The sequence below is a fragment of the Squalius cephalus genome (genome assembly GCF_949319135.1).
Source record: "Squalius cephalus genome assembly, chromosome: 21".
Lineage (NCBI taxonomy): Eukaryota > Metazoa > Chordata > Actinopteri > Cypriniformes > Leuciscidae > Squalius > Squalius cephalus.
The window spans coordinates 1,895,174-1,915,314 of record NC_137142.1 but is presented as its reverse complement, the minus strand read 5'-3'; the positions used below and the strand labels follow the sequence as shown (position 1 = coordinate 1,915,314).

The following is a 20,141-nucleotide window of genomic DNA, read 5'->3' as shown; positions in this document are numbered from 1 at the left end:
TGCCACAATGGGATCGAAACAAAGTGACTCTTTATATTGGAAAAAGCAGCCTCCGCTGCATCAGACCAAACAAACAAAGTCTTGGTGGAGGTCAAAGATAAAAGAGGGGTGACTAGTTGGCTGCAATTGCAAATAAAATGGCACACCCCAGAAACCTCTGCAGGGCCTTGTGGGAATCCGAAATTGACCAATTGACCACAGCCTGAATCTTGGCGGGATCCATGCACACACCCTTAGATGAAATGATGTACCCCAGGAATAGAACAGACTGCATGAAAGACGCATTTCTCGGTCTTGACAAACAACCCGTTCTCCAGCAACCTCTGAAGCACCTGTCTGACGAGCTAGGTATGTTCCTGGCAGGATGAAGAAAAAATCTATATATCATCCAAATAGACTGTCATGTATTAGAATGATTGTCTGTATCTTTATGATGTAAGTGTACTAAGCATTATGGGACCGGATGTTTAGGGAAGCTCACGTTAAGAAAGTAAAGATGTCATTTAGAAAGCTATCAAGCGTGTGATCGATCTAATTCAGCAGTGTATGGGAGATATCTGATTACACAAGAAAACTGATATATTACAGACAAAACCATGTCGCTCAGCACGTCGTTGACGAGAGCCTGTAAGGGCATTGGCATCACCGGATATTCAAAATGACCCCTGGGGGTGTTGAAAGCACTTTAAGTAAGCGAATTCGTCTACTTCGCTTCAAACTTTTGCTTTTTACACGCGTCATAGGCTATTGTTTACGAACTTTAACGATTTTTTTGTAACCGTTTCTTTGAAGAACATGACCGTAAATATGAACACAAGATTGAATGTGACATAAAGAAAATGATTATGGCAGTCATGTTTCCTCTGTAGCCGGTGTATGCAGGTACATTTCTCATACCCCTTCGTTTTAAGTGTGGTCCCGAAAAATCTTCGTTTCAAGGGCTATCTGGCCCTTCCCCTTACCCCTACCCCTCCAACCAAAAGAGAATCAAGACAACCCTACCCCTTCACGGGAACGCGCAAAACGGAGGGGTAGGGCCAAGGGGTGAATTGGGATTGAGCCTAAGTTTCCATGTACAGATGGGGTTTTGCGTAAGATTTAGCGCCTTTATTGGTTGAGACATATTTAGAAAATATTGACTCTGAAACACTCCCACCTACCTTATTACAGGGGTTACTAAACCTAAGGAAGACATTCTTTTGATTGACAGCTGGAGCCCAATTTGTCTGTTGTTTTGTACAATGACAGAAGGTGGAAAGACAAGTTTCCCAAGACAAGTTCAACAGCAGCGCGATGGGCAACTGTTCGCATAATCCTAATTTAATAGGTCCGTTAACAAGGTCAGACTTCAAGTTAACATGATGAAGATGGGTATTAACACAAGCCACCTCAATACCGCGTACCAGCACATCAATGCCGGCATAGCAGTTAGTGGGTAAAAACAGGACACTCCCCAATATGAATGATTGAGCTGATCCCGTATCTCTTAAAATCGAGACAGGACTCAAGTCAGTGTTGGTTACAGTCTCAACTACATCCTCAGGTTGTTTCTCAACACTGCCCTCTGAATGTCCTGGTAAAATACTCTTGGGTCTTTGGAGGTGCAGTCATTTGTGTAGAGGCAGAAGAGCAGGGTGTCTGTCAGGACAGAGCTGTGTCCGTTTATTCAGGAGGGTATCCGGGATGATGGCGTTGAAAGCGGAGCTGAAGTCCACAGACCGGATCCTTGCTCAAGTCCCTGGTTTGTCCAGATGTTGGAGGATGTAGAGCAGTCCCATGTTGACTGCATCATCCACAGACCTGTTTGCTCAATAAGCAATGGTCCTGTGATTCTATCTTTTCTGTCGTGAGTTCAATTCATGTGTTTTTACTTTTGTTTATGCCTAATACATAAATAAATAACAAGGGCTGCATTCATAATCGCAAACCCTACTCTATAGATGAAAATAGTATGTGAAAATTACTATATCAGAATTCATAGTACTCCTAAAACAGTGGACAAGGGGCCTTTCCAAATACACACACTTGGTCACACTCACCCTGAACACACACTAAACGCACATTATCTTGAATACTGCATCGGAGCAATATACTGCAATTTATCCCATCATGCATTAGGTTCGGGAAATCGCGTGGAAAACATTCCACTGTAAGTTCAATTAATTAGATATTACATGTAGTTTGGTAGTTAAACAAATTGTTAAAGTATAATTTTATTGGTGCAAAGATGAGTAGGCTATGTGTATTTTATTCAACATTTGCAACTGCTTTTTATCACCTAATTAGAAGCACCACAATTTTAAATTGTGTCTTCTGTTACATATAGACTACTAACCAGACATTTAGAAGTTTATTTTAAAATGCAAAGTATTGAAAATCAAAATAAAGCTCTGTAAACACTTGTATTTTTTGCAAGGCTATAAGTGTGTCCCATCAGGAAATCAAAAGTTCTACACACACTTGCAGCCGTCATGCCTACTTGAACACTTAGGCCAAATACAGGAAACATGTCATGTAAGGAGACAAGTAGTCAAGAGCAAAGACCGCAAGTGTGGGTATTTGGAAAGGCCCAGAAAATACCCGGATGCCCTACTTCTTCCGGCGAGATTCTGAAGTGTGCATACGATGGACTCTTTACTATCCCATGAGGCCACAGGAGAGGATTTATGAATGACAGTGAAGCGACACAACTGATGCTGGAAGGTCACATGATAATCACAACATGGCAGATGTAGTAAATCGTGATTACATTCATACTACACTGGGCTGGTGATGGTGGAGAGAAACTGCACAGATGGACGGAGGTCTTGAATGTGCCAAAAATAACTCATTTTCGACCAAAAAACAAGTTACGGTCTTTTGCCTTTACACGGCAGTATGGATCTCAGTCACACTGTGTTGCCAGGACTGCGTTCAGCCTCGACAAAACGTTGCACAACGTTTTTTAAACAGAAACGGTGATGCGTTGAACACACTGTTCTGATGACGCAAGAGTTGCAACTATGGCAGCTGAGAAGGCCATTCTTTGTGTTCTTTGTGAAGAATTTTCGGAGCCTGATGAAGTCGGTATAAATATGTTTAATACTACAAAATATGCCCGATGTTACAGTTACTGCACTTGCCGCCCAGAACAAAAGAGAACATCCCAATCGAGTGAAGGGATTGCTGAAACTGAAATGGAAGCACACATCTTACCTAATTCAGACTAAAACACATCTATTTAGCCTCACATACTGACTTTATTTGTAGTTCATAGCCTACTGTTTTAATACCCTGTATTTTCTTTCTCATTTTTAGGAAAAGCACGGTATTACACCACCATTGTTTATTTCTCTATACCAAATGTCATACACTTGCAATGAAGCTAAAAATATAAACAACTACATCATTATGTTGATATCCTATATTTTTACAATAAAACTTACGATAAACATGTCTTCTAATATCCTCAGTTGTTGCGTATACCGAGCTGCATCGAACACATTTGTAAATTACTTTCCTTGAACCCATTGTGCGAGTTCACTTTAATACCGCGTGCTTTATATACATGTTGCTGCTGATTGGACTGCAGTTCTGACACACCCACCAAACAACAGAAAACGCATCTCAAACCCCGTTGCACACCGGTGCACGCCGTTTCCAGGAAACATGACGTTCAACCCGGAAACCGTAGCAAAACGTTGCGCACCGTTTTGAACTTGAACGTGCCCCAGGACTCGCCCTGCTCTGCTTCTGACAGGCTTGTAAGGTTAGTTAGAGCTGCGTTCCTCTCATATGATTGGTAGGTAAATACTGCATGGGAGTTCCCAAATATATATTTTTTTCTCATGGCCGCACGCCGGAGAACTGATCCCTGTAGAACATTAGTAGCTGTGAAGTTATTACTTAATCAAAATAAATACCTACTGAAGGGAGGATGTGATTTTCTGCCAGTGAATATTTTAGGGTCACGTCTTGAGACATCACGTCCTGGTTTTGGTTATTGGTCTGAGTTCACTTTTCAGTCGAACTATATACCAGAGTTCGTTTGGAAGTTGAAAAGGTCTCGGTCCGCTTGTTTGGTTCAGATGGCAGCGTTCACATTTATTCAAATGATCCACACTAACAGAGCAGTCACACCAGAGATCGTTTTCATTCAACCAAACCAGCCAAGTGTGAACACAGACGTAATCTGGTCTGATATAATTCACATCTAGTTATGTTCACACACCTCTGTACAGTTAGTAGTCAATCATTTCTAGGTAACAACCAAAAAAGTTTAAAAAGTGTGTTGAAAAGTGATTGCCTCAATGTATAGTGTTGTGTGGCCACTGTGACATCATCATCATCATCATCATCAAGAGTGCGAGAACATTTCTATTTACAAAGAGAATCAAAAGTATGGGGAGATTTTATTTCACACCTGCAAATCATCACAATGTCAAAAGCTACGCTGATCTTGACATCTAAAACTGTCGTTGTAAATCGTTACAGAGCAGTTTCACAGTGATTTCCTCTTTGAAGAAGAAGAAGGGTTTCGCTCTTCATCACTGCACAGGAGTGTTGAGGGATCCTCCGCGGACGCTAGAGAGTGTTCCTCGCGATGGCGTTCAGTGTTCGTACTTTAGTCACGTCAGCCACTTTTACTGCATATTCTGGTACGGACAGAGAGCCGCCCATACTGACATTACAATTCCTACAGAGAAACAATACACAAAAAGAGTCCTTACAAAGCATGAAAATAAGTTAAAACAACTCAACTTCAAGATCATTCAACCTCTCAACAACAGTTCCCACAATCTCAGCAAACCTGGATTTAGTAAGAGATAGTGAAACTTTAAAAGTGTGATTTCTAGACCTGGAATAGTTGAATGTAAATGAATAAAATCTTGAAACGCCATAAGGAAGATACATTGGTAACACTTTACAATAAGATGTCATTTGTTAACATTAATTAACTAACATAAACTAACAATGAGCAATATATTTTACAGCATTTATTAACCTTTAAGTTAGTTAATAAAAATGTTGCATGTTAGTTCACAGAGCACTAATTAACGTTAACAGATACAACTTTTGATATTTAAAATGTATTAGTAAATGCTGAGATTACATTTAAGAATAATAAATGTTTTTAATACGCTTTAAGACAAACCATGTGTAAGTTCATAAGTCGACAGCATTGCTGAGTATTTCCTCCTTAAAACTGCAGTGAACCAAAGACAGTCTCAAAAACACGCTTTGAAATCGCTGGTGTTTCTGACGTCACAAACTACCTTGTAACCAATCAGATCAACGTGTGATCGTGTCACGGTTCATGAATCGGCTGTCTCATGCTGATGTGTCTGCGTGAGTGTAATTGTGTGGGTGTGGTTACACGTTGTGTTGATTAGTGTCACCAGCTGTCATTAATTCCAGTTCCCTTTATATGCCCAAGTAATTTCCCTCTCATGTTGTCAGATCGTTGTGGTTGTTCCTCGGTGTGTGTCCTGTTCTCGTGCCTCGTCTGCAAAGTTCTTCGTCTGGATTTCGTCAGTTCTTCGTGTCGTCTGGATGTTCCACGGTTCCTGGGTTTCACTCGAGCACGCTGACCACCGCACCACCACCGGATCGCCATCTCGTCCCTGCTTCGTTTGCCACCTGAGTGTTTGTCCCCGACCTGTGTCTTTACATCTGACCATATATAAATAAACTGAGTTTTACTTGCATCTTGCACCCTCCTGTTATTTCCTCACAGAACGATCTGACCCGACCATGGATGCAGCAAGCCCGTCCCAGCTCAACGACTTCATCGCTCACAGCTTCTCACGTATGGACCAACAAGAGGAGAGCATCTCGGGCACAGGTCGTGCGGTGCAAGCACTCGTGAAGCAGGTGTCCGAGCTCACCCAACAGGTACAACTTCTACGGACTCCCACTGCGCCCCCCACGCCGCCCGTTCCCCCACCATCAGCGCCTGCAGCAGCAGAGAGCCCAGAGCCACGCCTACCCACACCAGAGGGATATTCCGGTGAGCCTGAATTTTGCAGAGCGTTCCTCACGAGATGTTCCATGCATTTCAACTTACAGCCACGCACTTTCCAGAGCGAACAGGCTAAGGTGGCATTTGTATTAACTCCTGTCAGGGAGAGCAGCGCTTTGGGGAACGGCGGTGTGGGAGAACGGAAACAACTGCTGCACCTCGTTCCAGGCACTCTCCGAAGAAATGAAGAGAGTATTCGATCGTGCAGTGGCGGGTAAGGAGGCGGCCAGGGAGAAGGCTCGGTGGCGGACTTTTCCATTCGGTTCCGCACCCTGGCCGCAGAGTGCCGTTGGAACGAGGAGGCGCAGTGGGATATGTTCCTGCATGGGCTGGCTGACCGCGTTCAAAAAGAGATTTACGCGATGGACTTACCGGAGACGCTGAACGGACTGGTGGAACTTGCTCTGAGAGTGGACGCTCGACTGAATCGTGTGACCAGATTGACGCGCCCCAGCCGTCCACAGCCCAGCACGGAGGACCACCAGCCCGGTGGTGCGAGCGCGGTCAGCCCCGCATTCGACCACGAGCCCATGCAGGTGGGGAGAGCTTGGCTTTCCCAAGAGGAGAGAGAAAGGCGGAGATCCCAAGGACTCTGTCTATACTGTGGCCGGGCGGGCCATTTCATCCACTCCTGCCCAGTAAAAGAGCAAGCCCGGTAGTAAGTATGAGGCTACTATCGGGTGGGATCTCCGCCGAGAAGACCTCATCACCATCATCGACCCTCCTCCCGGTAAGACTGAGATGGCGAACGTTGACGCAATGCACCAACGCACTACTGGATTCGGGAGCGGAGGGTAATTTCATGGACTTCAAACTTGCACTTAAGCTTCAGATCCCCGTCACTCCTCTCTCGCACCAGATTACCGTCAACGCACTCAATGGTCAAGAACTTCCCCGGATTACACATTCTACTGAAAACATCACCCTCATCACTTCTGGCAATCACACAGAACTCATCTCATTCTTACTCATGGACTCACCACTTGCACCAGTGGTTTTGGGACACCCGTGGCTTTCCAGACACAACCCCCGTGTCGACTGGTGCACTAACACTGTTTCCACATGGAGTAACCACTGTCATGAGTCCTGTTTAGTGTCTGCCTGTCCCTCAGTGTCTGGTTCTGTGTTTCAGAGTGAGGCAGCGGATTTGTCTAACGTGCCCGCGGAGTACCTCGACCTGAAGGTGTTCAGTAAGTCTCGTGCTGCTTCTCTCCCTCCGCATCGTTCCTATGACTGTGCGGTAGATCTACTGCCAGGTAAATCTCCGCCTAAGGGCAAACTTTACTCTCTTTCTGTTCCCGAGAGGGAGGTCATGGAGAAATATATTTCTGATTCTCTGGCCTCTGGGTTCATCCAGCCTTCCTCTTCTCCTGCGGGGGCGGGGTTCTTTTTCGTTGGGAAGAAGGATGGTTCTCTGCGACCTTGCATTGATTACCGAGAGCTGAACAACATCACGGTAAAGAATTCTTATCCTTTGCCGTTGATGTCTTCAGCTTTCGAGAGGTTGCAGGGAGCATCCATTTTCACGAAACTGGACTTACGTAATGCATATCATTTGGTTCGCATCAGGAAGGGGGATGAATGGAAAACCGCTTTTAATACCCCTAGGGGGCACTTTGAATATTTGGTTATGCCTTTCGGGCTTTCCAACAGCCCAGCGGTTTTCCAGGCACTCGTGAATGACGTGTTGAGAAACATGGTAGATCAATTCATATATGTTTACCTGGATGATATATTGATTTTCTCTTCGTCTCTCCAGGAACACGTTCAACACGTCAGACGAGTGCTCCAGAGACTGTTAGAGAATGGGCTTTTTGTCAAGGCAGAGAAATGCGCGTTTCATGCACAGTATGTTCCCTTCCTAGGGTACATCATCTCCTCTGAGGGAGTGCGCATGGATCCTGACAAGGTTAAGGCTGTGGTAGATTGGCCAAGTCCAGATTCCCGTAAGGCGCTACAGCGGTTTCTGGGGTTCGCCAATTTTTACCGGCGTTTCATTCGCAATTTCAGCCAACTAGTCGCACCTCTGACTGCCTTGACCTCCCCCCGAACGACGTTCAGGTGGTCGAACACTACCGAGGCAGTGTTCACCAACCTCAAAAGTCGCTTCGTTTCGGCTCCCATTCTTGTCACCCCTGATCCCACACGTCAGTTCGTGGTGGAGGTCGACGCGTCAGAGGTGGGAGTAGGAGCAGTGCTTTCACAACGCGCTTCCTCAGACGACAAGTTGCATCCCTGCGCGTTTTTTTCTCATCGACTATCGCCTGCCAAACGTAATTATGACATTGGTAACAGAGAATTGTTGGCAGTCAAGTTAGCGTTGGAGGAGTGGCGTCATTGGTTAGAGGGTTCGGGGGTACCCTTTATCGTTTGGACCGATCATAAGAATCTTGAATACATCAGATCTGCTAAAAGACTCAACTCCAGGCAGGCTCAGTGGGCTCTTTTTTTCGGACGTTTTGATTTTGTTCTCTTGTACCACCCGGGGTCCAAAAACATCAAACCCGACTCTTTGTCTCGTATTTTTGATCCATCCGAACGCCCGGTGACTCCCGAGTGTATTTTACCTGAGAAAGTTGTCATCTCCACTCTGGTATGGGAGGTCGAATCGAAGGTCAAGACAGCCTTAGAAGGGGTAACGCCTCCGCCTGGTTGCCCACCGAGTCGTTTGTTTGTTCCGGAGGGGTTACGGTCCGACGTTATTCGATGGGGTCATTGCTCCAACGTGGCTTGTCATCCAGGAGTGACTCGCACCAGTTTTCTAGTTAAGCAACGATTCTGGTGGCCATTGATGGCTCGCGACATTCACAATTTTGTTTTGGCTTGCTCAGTCTGTGCCACTGGTAAGACATCTAACCAACCCCCAGACGGGTTACTTCGACCGCTGCCTGTCCCTTCGAGACCCTGGTCCCATATCGCTCTAGATTTTGTCACCGCCCTCCCGCCCTCCAATGGCATGACGGTTGTTTTAACCGTAGTGGACCGGTTCTCGAAGGCGGCACATTTCATCCCCTTGCCCAAATTACCTTCAGCCAAGGAGACAGCGGTCACAGTCATAGATCACATCTTTCGGTTACATGGCCTCCCGATGGACGTGGTCTCTGATAGGGGTTCCCAATTCGTATCCAAATTTTGGCAAGAATTTTGTAAGTTACTGGGGGCCACGGTCAGTCTGTCCTCGGGCTATCATCCCCAGAGTAATGGCCAGTCTGAACGAGCCAATCAGGACCTCGAGAGAATGTTGCGATGTTTGGTTGCCAAGAATCCGTCGTCCTGGAGCCAACAGCTTTCTATGGTGGAGTACACCCACAATTCGTTACCAGTGTCATCCACGGGCCTCTCGCCATTTAAGTGTAGTTTAGGTTACCAGCCACCAATTTTTCCGAGTCTGGAATCCGAGGTTGCGGTCCCCTCCGCTCACGCATTCGTCCAGAGGTGCCGCCGTACTTGGACTAGAGCCCGTGAGACTCTACTCCAAGCGGGGGGGCGCATGAAGGCCAAGGCCGATCGCCACCGGTCAAAGCCTCCCGTTTACGTCGTGGGTCAAAAAGTGTGGCTTTCTACCAAGAATATTCCACTCCGCTCCGTGTCTAACAAGTTAGCTCCCAAATTCATTGGCCCGTTTCCTGTCACCAAAATTATTAGTCCGGTGACAGTCCGACTCAAACTCCCTCCTGCGTACAGGAGAATTCACCCCGCCTTCCATGTGTCTAGAGTCAAGCCTGTGTTTTATTCTTACATTAATCCGCCTGCCCCGGTTCCCCCCCCCCCCCCCCGCCGCGACTCGTAGATGGGGAACCCACGTATTTGGTAAACCGCATTATGGACTCGAGACGGAGGGGACGCGGATTTCAGTACTTGGTGGACTGGGAGGGTTACGGTCCGGAGGAGAGAAGTTGGGTACCTGCTAGAGACATTCTGGATCACTCCCTTATCGATGATTACAATCGACAGGTAAGGTTGTCTGGGACCGCCAGGAGGCCCACAGAATTTTTAAAAATCCTTCGGTAACCCTTTTACAGTGTCCTTGTTACACGTTACATGCAGTTACTGTAGTAATAACTATAAATTATGCCTAATTACATGTAACTAACCCTAAACCAAACCCCAATCCTAACTCCAAATCTATAGTAAGTACATTAGGGTGGTCCTAATTTTTAAAGTCTCCAATTGTCATGCTCTTAACCCTTCAAATTGTTGCTTTATATAAGAAAATACAGCATGCCAATTTTTATGGCAGTAACATAATAATTACTGGTAGCTCAATAGCTTTAAACTTTCTGAGATGTTGATGATTTTCGTAAAAACAGATCATTTGATTTGATATTGTACCTGGCTAGTAAAATTCCAAAAAAATCTCCATAAAAGCATCTATACACCATATATTCCTAAATATGTATTTTAGATACATATCTCAGTTTACTTACTGTAGAAACTAAATCCAAATTAATCCATCCATGACCCGGTATAGCAGATTTACCTTTCCTGGTGGAATCAATACATATTTCTATTGATGATCACCTTGGTTATTGTTTGGGTTTAGAGCACATTTTTTGGTTTAAAAAATTACATTACGTTCCTTGAAATTGACCCGGAACTTTGGCCGAATCAATCAGATTATCAGGAGGCACAGGCAACCATGCAATGAAAGTAGTCAATGATCATGCCGAGAGAGGAGTGGCTCTGATTCAAGAATACAGTGGCTATCTCACACATCTGAAGAACAACTGCAGTTTCTCCTTCATGTGCTGGAAGATCACCGACGCCAGACTGCAAAAAGTCAACACTGGCTGATTGTTGTCATCGTTGTCATGTCAGTGTTGCTCTGATTTCAATAAAATGTAGTTCATATGCAGCAACTTTTAATATTACTTGCATATCACAATAACGCCGCACAGCTTAACATAGGCAATCTTCCACATGATTGAGCTACCTCTAAATATCATTTTATTTTGTCAACATTTTTGCATATTTCTAATTTTGAAGTTAAAAGGAACAGTTTAAAAGGTTAAGACACTATCATTTTGCAAAAAAAAAAAAAAATTGGACTTGATAAGGACCACCCTAAAGTACATGTATCTAAATATTATTACTCACTCAGTACTTAAATGCATAATAACACCGTAACATGGACACATTAAAATAAAGGGTTACACTTTATTTTAAGGTGTCTTTGTTACACTGTAATTATACATTTTAGTACTGAGTAAAATGAAGCAACTACATGTACTTACCTTTAGTAATTTAGGATTAGGGTTTGGTGAAGGGGTTAGTTGCATGTAATTATGCATAATTAATAGTTACTACAATAGTAACTACATGTAACATGTATAACAATGACACTGTTAAATTAAGTGTTACCAAATAAAGTGTAACCAATCCTTCTCCTTAATCTTTATCACAAACGACTGGAAAAAACATTTAAATTCACTGGTCTTCAGAACATTCAGCTCTTAAAACTTCTCCTAAAATGCAATTGTTCAATTTTTTTTATCATGTTAGGCCACTTATTTTACTTTACAGACACTAGGAGTGTCCATAGATCAAGTTTTGAGAGCAACACTCGGGCCTGTGAATGTTGTTGTGGACGGTGAGAGTAGAGATGAACACCTGAACTTCATGCTGGAGTCTTTGCTGGATCGAGCGGAGCAGTGGAACTCCTGAGCGCCCGAGCCCTCGAGGATCCTCTGAAGGTTTCTCTCGGTGATCCCCCCGCCTGCGCACACACACACACACACACACACATCAGCAGGAGCTCGTCTGGACACTGCAGGTGTTATTAATGAGGAACAAGATTTAACATACCTGGCATTATTGCTATTCTGCCTTTTGCCTATTAGAGTGAAGAGAGAAATGCATTACAGTTGGAAAGTTTTGTCATAAAAGGAAAAATAATATAATGCAAACAAGTCAAAATATCGATTCATAACTTCTGTGCACAACATTTTCAGTGCACTTAAAGCCACTCTATGATTGACTAATGCGTTTTGGGACAGCCTTCTTCATGCCTGTGGTCGATCGCCATCGAAGGATGAAACTGAACTCATGCATAAAATAACACCTTCTACTGAACGCCTTCATTAGGGCTGTCAAATAAAAACGAGAATTTCGAATATTCGTCAAGTTAAAAAAAAACCTGCACATTCCAATGCAAAAGCCATGATGATCTGATTTGGTTTATATTTGCTCGCTTGCGCCCTCTTGTGGACACAGGAGACAATACAGTACTTTCTTCCTCTAACATTAAAGGTGCAGTCTGTAAGAATGACAGCTAGTGGTTGAAACAGGTACTGCAGTCTAAAATCTAAATATGGGAGATGGTCGTTTCTCCAGCCTCACACGGGTGGCCAGATTGAGGACACGCAACAGGAACGAGCGCAATGGACCATGAAAATTGGTAAATTGGCAACGTGCAGTATCACAGATCAAAACAATAACCAACATTCCAGCCTGGAAACACACATCTCAAAGTAAAAGAACTGTAGAGGTGTTCTTCAGAGAAACGAGTGTGTGAACTAGGGCTGTTCGAAAACTGTTAATTCTGCCGGTATTCAGACAGTCTCATGCATACAGAGACAGATTCGGGCTACGGGCTACAGTCGCCTACGTAGGCGAAATTAGTTTGACATTTCTAATGGTAAACACAGCCATGTTGAAGCCTGCAGTGATGTTGTTCATTTATGTTATGGCTTATTGTTTTTCGAGAATGTTGCACTCCTGTTTGTCATTGTGCACGAAACTTCACGCCAATAAATCATCAGGAATATTTGCTGACTTGTGCGCGTCTCAAGCGCGGCGCGCCCTCTTTACGTTCGTCCTAATGCCTGTTAGTTGTCCGTGGATTTGCCCATATTTGGAGTTTAAAATGGAAACGTCTTTAGACATGGATTTTACAATCGATTCAATGAACACTAATGACTCAAAAATCGAACAGGATTTTTTCACAACAGTGACAGCCCTAGTGTGAACTCAGCATGATTCCTCATGCAAACATATTATGGTATTTTTATGCTTTAGTAGAGTGAGAAAGTTACATACAGCACTTTTAAGTATTGCTTTTAGAATTTGAATGTAATTCGATTTTTGCTAATGTTTAAAAAAGAAATTTGCATTTATCTTGGAGTGTGTGTCACCTGTTCCACCAGTCGTTTGATCACAGGTAAGCCTTCCAGAGCAGAGCTGTCACAGCCACTGGTCAGAATCCTCTCGAAGCCCAGCGAGACCACAGCCTCCAGCGCAACCACTGGATCGTGGACCATATCGAAGGCTGGAGGACACAGGGCCTGTTACTGCTGTGTATTACACACTCATCATCGTGTTCAGTAAGTGCAGGTTTACCTCTGTGGAATGTCACCGGTAACGGCCGACACGCCGCTGTGGAGAGAGCAGAGATGAGGCATCCGACGGTGCGGGATGAATATATGCATTTCTAAAACATGATATTTTCACATTCCAACATATAACAATTTACTTTGGAATAATTTAAAATAATTGGTAAAAGAAAAATTTATAATAATAAAAAAACAAAACATTTTCTCTCTGACAACATTGGGGAAAGAAATTATCAATTCAAATTGAAGATAAAACTTGGCAATTTTGCAAGAGATTTGGAAATATGCTCAAATGATAGAAATCTGTAATCATACAAGACCAATCCAGTAATACACATCCATCCATTCATTCATCCTTCCATTCATTCATTCATCAATCCTTCCATTCATTCATCCTTCCATTCAACCATCTATTCATTCATTCATCAATCCTTCCAGTCATCCATCCATCCTTCCATTCATCCTTCCATTCAACCATCTATTCATTCATTCATCAATCCTTCCATTCATCCTCCCATTCAACGATCCATCCATTCATTCATCAATCCTTCCATTCAATCATCCATTCATCAATCCTTCCATTAAACCACCCATTCATTCATTCATCAATCCTTCCATTCATTCATTCATTCATCAATCCTTCCATTCATTCATCAATCCTTCCATTCATCCTTCCATTCAAACACCCATCCATCCATTCATCAATCCTTCCATTCAACCACCCATTCATCCATGCTTCCATTCATCCATCCATTCATTCATTAATTCATCAATCCTTCCATTCATCCATCCATCCATTCATTCATCAATCCTTCCATTCATCCATCCATCAATCCTTCCATTCATCCATCCATTCATCAATCCTTCCATTCATTCATCCATTCATTCAACCATCCATTTATTTATTCATCAATCCTTCCATTCAACCACCCATTCATTCATTCATTCATCCTTCCATTCAACCACCCATTCATCAATCCTTCCATTAAACCACCCATTCATCAATCCTTCCATTAAACCACCCATTCATCAATCCTTCCATTAAACCACCAATTCATCCATTCATCAATCCTTCCATTAAACCACCCATTCATCAATCCTTCCATTCAACCACCCATCCACCCATTCATTCATTCATCAATCCTTCCATTCAACCACCCATTCATTCATTCATTCATTCATTCATCAATCCTTCCATTCAACCACCCATTCATCCATTCATCAATCCTTCCATTAAACCACCCATTCATCAATCCTTCCATTCAACCACCCATCCACCCATTCATTCATTCATCAATCCTTCCATTCAACCACCCATTCATTCATTCATTCATTCATTCATCAATCCTTCCATTCAACCACCCATTCATCCATTCATCAATCCTTCCATTCAACCACCAATTCATCCATTCATCAATCCTTCCATTCAATCACCCATTCATCAATCCTTCCATTAAACCACCAATTCATCCATTCATCAATCCTTCCATTAAACCACCCATCCACCCATTCATCAATCCTTCCATTCAACCACCCATCCACCCATTCATTCATCAATCCTTCCATTCAACCACCCATTCATTCATTCATTCATCAATCCTTCCATTCAACCACCCATTCATCCATTCATCAATCCTTCCATTCATCCATCCATCCATTCATCAATCCTTCCATTCATCCATCCATTCATTCATTAATCCTTCCATTCATCCATCCATTCAACCATCCATTCATTCATTAATCCTTCCATTCAACCACCCATTCATCCATTCATCAATCCTTCCATTAAACCACCCATTCATTCATTAATTCCTTCATTCATTCATCAATCCTTCCATTCAACCACCCATTCATCCATTCATCAATCCTTCCATTAAACCACCCATCCATCCATTCATTAATTCCTTCATTCATTCATTCATTCATCAATCCTTCCATTCAACCACCCATTCATCAATTCATCAATCCTTCCATTAAACCACCCATTCATTCATTCATTCATCAATCCTTCCATTCAACCACCCATTCATCCATTCATCAATCCTTCCATTAAACCACCCATTCATTCATTAATTCCTTCATTCCTTCATTCATTCATCAATCCTTCCATTCAACCACCCATTCATCCATTCATCAATCCTTCCATTAAACCACCCATCCATCCATTCATCAATCCTTCCATTCAACCACCCATTCATTCATTAATTCCTTCATTCATTCATTCATTCATCAATCCTTCCATTCAACCACCCATCCATCCATTCATCAATCCTTCCATTCAACCATCCATTCAACAATCCATTCATTCATTAATCCTTCCATTCATCCTTCCATTCATTCATCCATCCATTCAACCATCCATTTACTTATTCATCAATCCTTCCATTCATCCATCCATTCTTCCATTCATTCATCCTTCCATTCATTCATCAATCCTTCCATTCATCCATCCATTCATTCATTAATCCTTCCATTCATCCATCCATTCAACCATCCATTCATTCATTAATCCTTCCATTCAACCATCCATTCATTCATTAATCCTTCCATTCATTCATTCATCAATCCTTCCATTCATCCATCATCCTTCCATTCATTCATCCTTCCATTCAACAATCCATTCATTCATTAATCCTTCCATTCATCAATCCTTACATTCATTCATCCATTCATCAATCCTTCCATTCATTCATCCATCAATTCAACCATCCATTCATTCATTAATCCTTCCATTCAACCATCCATCCATCTGTCCTCATTTATCCATCCATACATTCATTCATCCATCCTTCCATTCATTCATCCAACCATTTATCCATCCATCCTTACATCTATTCATCCTTCCTTCCATTCATCCAACCATTTATCCATCCATCCTTCCATTCATTGTTTCATTCATTTGGTTATTCATCCATCATTCCATTCATCCATTGATCTATCCATTCATTCATCAGTCCTTAAAAAACGACTTTTCCTCTTTGGTCCGGACCAAAGTAACCCAGAGATTCAGGCTTCAGTGAAGCTGCGGTCATGTTTTACCCATCAGCTCCTCGCAGAGCTCAGTGTCCACTCGCCCGTCGGCCGTCAGCGCCCCGAACACCAGCCCGTCGGCCCGGTGACTCTTCATCAGCTCCACGTCCCTCTTCATCACCTCCACCTCCCAGTGCGAGTACATGAAGTCTCCTCCACGGGGCCGGATCATCACGTACACCGGGACCCGCACGTTCTCCTTCACCACCTGCAGCAGACCTGCACACACACACACACACACACACACACACATACACACACATTCTTGTACATCTATCTTTATGAGGACATTCATTGACACAATGCAATCTCTAGCTGCTTACCCTAACCTTACCCATCACAACTAAGTGCCTAAACCGACCCCTGACCCTAAACCGACCCTTAACCTCATTATAACCTGATCCCTAAAACCAAGTCTTGACCCTCAAACACTTTAAAGGCTCTCAGAGACTGAGGACCGGCAAAATGTCCTCACTTTACTCTCTTTGTCCTCACTCCAATGGTCTAAAACTCAAACTGGTCCTCACAAAGATAGTTGTACAAGTACACACACACACACACACACACACACACAGGATCATCACGTACACTGGGACCCGCACGCACCACCTGCAGCAGACCTGAACACACACACACACACACACACGCAGACTGATGATGAGATGCGTCTCAGGCTATGTCAACATTCATCCGGATACATTTGAAAACGGCGTTTTTGTTTAAAAACACTCTCCACACACACTAGCGTTTTCACCAAATTCACCTTAATGCGCAGGATCATTTTATTTATCAAAATATCTCAGTCATCACTGAATCGTCCAGATCACGTCCTCTCAGATCGCTCAGACCAGGACATTTTCTGTCATGTTTGCAGGACTGTGACATGAAGAGTGTGTGAAGGAACATATTTTAGCAACTGTGTGAAAGTGAACAGCACATAACAGGCACAATACGGTATAAACATGAATATCTATTGTTTCAATATGCGTCACATGACTAAACTTACGTCATCGTTTTTAAATTCCTCCGGTTTCACAGTCCATATGCAACACGAAAACAGCGTTTTCAAATTTATCCACTTTGGAGAGCGTTTTCAAAAAGCTTTGTTTTCATTAACTAATTAATTTCATGTTGTGATTGGTCGGCTGGAGCAGTGTGTTGTGATTGGTCGAGCGCTTCGAGTGTGTTTGGGAAATGCCCCGCCCCTTACCATAACCGCCAGTTTAACACTACTAACTAACTCAACCAGGCCCCGCCCCTTTATTCTGCGCATGAATTATTATAATGAGGAATATTGTGACGTGTTCGTTCCCGGAAGAAACTCAAGATACAATGGAGGCGTTTCAGGAGTTCAGAAACACTGACACTGATATAGAGAAGAACTGGAGCTTCTTCATGATCACACAGCAACATTACACACTGAAGAGAGATGAAGATGGAGACAGAGTAGGTCCTCTTTATTGTCTGTGGTTTAAAGAACCCCTCTGAACTCATGGCAGAATGTGGTACTGAAGGTGTGTGTGTGTGTGTGTGTGTGTGTGTGTCTTGACCTGTACTGGGCGTCGTCCCTCCCTCCAGCAGGTTACAGCACAGCTCGATACGACCCGCTCCTGAACACACACACACACACACACACACACACGATAATAACATATGACGGCTGCCCAAAAAACACTTACACTCAACAGAAATGTGCAATGTTCAACACCACCAATCTGATGAAATATCTGATGAATCTATATTCAAGAATGTGTGTGAACTTGTACCTCCCCTCTCTGCGTTTACGGCTGACTCGACTGAGTCCACACACACCTCCATCAGGAGACCGTCACACATCTGAAACACACACACACACCTGCTGGCTTTACACTGCAAAGCTGACACACAAGCTGCATATTACACCACAAACACACACACACAAACTGAGAAGAGTTGGCATTTACAGTGAAGAAAACACCAGATATCATTTCACTAGTGTGATCAGGACACTATAGTTCATTTCTGTGAGTGAGGAGAGCAGAATACAGTAAACTGTGACATATTACACCCAAACACTCTTCACACAGCGACTACCAGTGACATTTATACACATTTGGGAGCAAAACTGATTGGGACACTTTGAGCTGATCATGTTTTGCTGAAGTGTGTTTTCTTTAATTGCTAATGCTCTTTTTACACACAGACTGAACACAATGAAGCATTGCTTGGTGATTGGTTGAGCTAAACTGGTATTATCTAATTGTGTATTTAAATTTAACAGCTGACAGATATTCAACATAATTCATGTGTGAGACAGTCTAACAGAAGGACGGACAAAACCAGTCAAATATCAACTGAGTTCTGCTCATATTTTATTACCATTTTCTAAACTATAGCGAATAAACTGATAATGTGAGAGATGTTGAAGGCGTCTGAATAAGTTGTGGTCTGACTGAATGTATTCACACAGGAACTGTTATAAAAATCACAATATGGAAACATAAAACTATAAATAGGATTCTAAATAAAAAATATTACAATATAATAACATGCTCTGTAATGACAACATCAAGGTTTAAGTCTGATCTGATCACATTCCCACAACGTTCACTAAGGTTTTGCAATGTTATGTGAGACGTTCTTTAAATAACATTTATAGAACATTCTTGTATTAATAATATATGATATGCATTTTCATGATGCTGAGTGAAAACGTTCTTAGAACAACATTCTTGGAACATCTTGATGATGTTTATTTACTTGAGGAACGTTCTGGTAACGTTGACATATTTCGTCTTTCAAAAAACATTTTCGAAACATTTTTTATGATATTAATTGCACTTAAATATTCTCTATGTTGACAGAAAATGTCCTTAGAACAACATTATGTTGTTGACTTTTGCTATTCCAACGTTCTTGTGATGTTGCAAATAAACATTCAGAGAACGTTGAACTGCGAGTAAAAATAAGTTTGTATTAACATTATCGTATCCTTTTAAATAGTGTTTTAATCACGACAAGAAAAGTAGACATTTCAGAAACATTGTCAATCACTATTCTCCCACTGGGGCTTCAGAACATGAATGATGTGTTAGCTAGCTGGGTTTAGACACACATAACGACTCAGACTCTCTAATGTCAGTTCAGTATTGGAGTCTAGAGATCGTGTTACCGGCCGCCAGAGAGAGAACGGGGATTCGGTGATCCACAATCGGTAAAACCAGAGACCAGTCGCACTGACACTACTTTATTAGCTGCCATACTGTACGGCTTTATGGGGGTTTGGAACATCAAATAAAAGCAAATGATATAAGCGTGTTAAAATGTCATACATACTTCAATGCCTCCTTAAATGTCACGTTAATGTATTATTACTGAAATCATGAAATGCTCGTGTTTGTTTCACATGTAAATGACCGATCGTGTTCTCTGTTACCTCGCGCGAGCGTCCAGCGCCGGAAGCGTTTCTCACGGTCAAACTCTCGCGAGATTCACACATGTAGAGATACAGCAAATATACGTGCAAAGACTTGTAAACTAAACTAGTTAGCTACTTTGCTAAGAGTTCTGGTAAAATAAATCCCCAGACGCTCGTGTGTGTGTGTGTGTGTGTGTGTGTGTGTGTGTGTGTGTGTGTGTGTATGTGTGTGTGTGGACAACTCTGTTTAGGCGCGTCGCGTTGCGTCAAAAGCACATAATCAGTGACATAAACAGTTGTTGTTATTATAACAACAAAAGACTGAACTTCTTATAACTTTTTTACTAACGTTCCCATTAAGTTCCCATATTTGTTTTATATT

The 20,141-nt window shown here is 42.7% G+C and overlaps 1 protein-coding gene across 3 annotated transcripts; it reads right to left on the bottom strand.

Annotated features, from left to right (window-relative positions):
- Positions 1–4,060: 4,060 nt before the first annotated feature.
- Positions 4,061–20,004, bottom strand: cutc (cutC copper transporter homolog (E. coli)). 3 transcript variants are annotated; one of them, XM_079854527.1, is made up of 9 exons: positions 19,778–20,004; positions 18,129–18,198; positions 17,913–17,972; positions 16,372–16,581; positions 13,340–13,375; positions 13,135–13,268; positions 11,807–11,834; positions 11,612–11,717; positions 4,061–4,675 (listed from the first exon to the last, which is right to left on the bottom strand). In XM_079854527.1, exons 1-9 carry the CDS (start codon positions 19,838–19,840, stop codon positions 4,564–4,566), a joined length of 819 nt encoding a protein of 272 aa, XP_079710653.1. In that variant the 5' UTR covers positions 19,841–20,004; the 3' UTR covers positions 4,061–4,563. The 3 variants fall into 3 exon arrangements, with proteins under 3 accessions (XP_079710653.1, XP_079710654.1, XP_079710655.1); XM_079854528.1 differs by having other exon boundaries at positions 18,129–18,215; positions 19,778–19,821; XM_079854529.1 differs by having other exon boundaries at positions 19,678–19,801.
- Between the last annotated feature and the right edge of the window lie 137 nt (positions 20,005–20,141).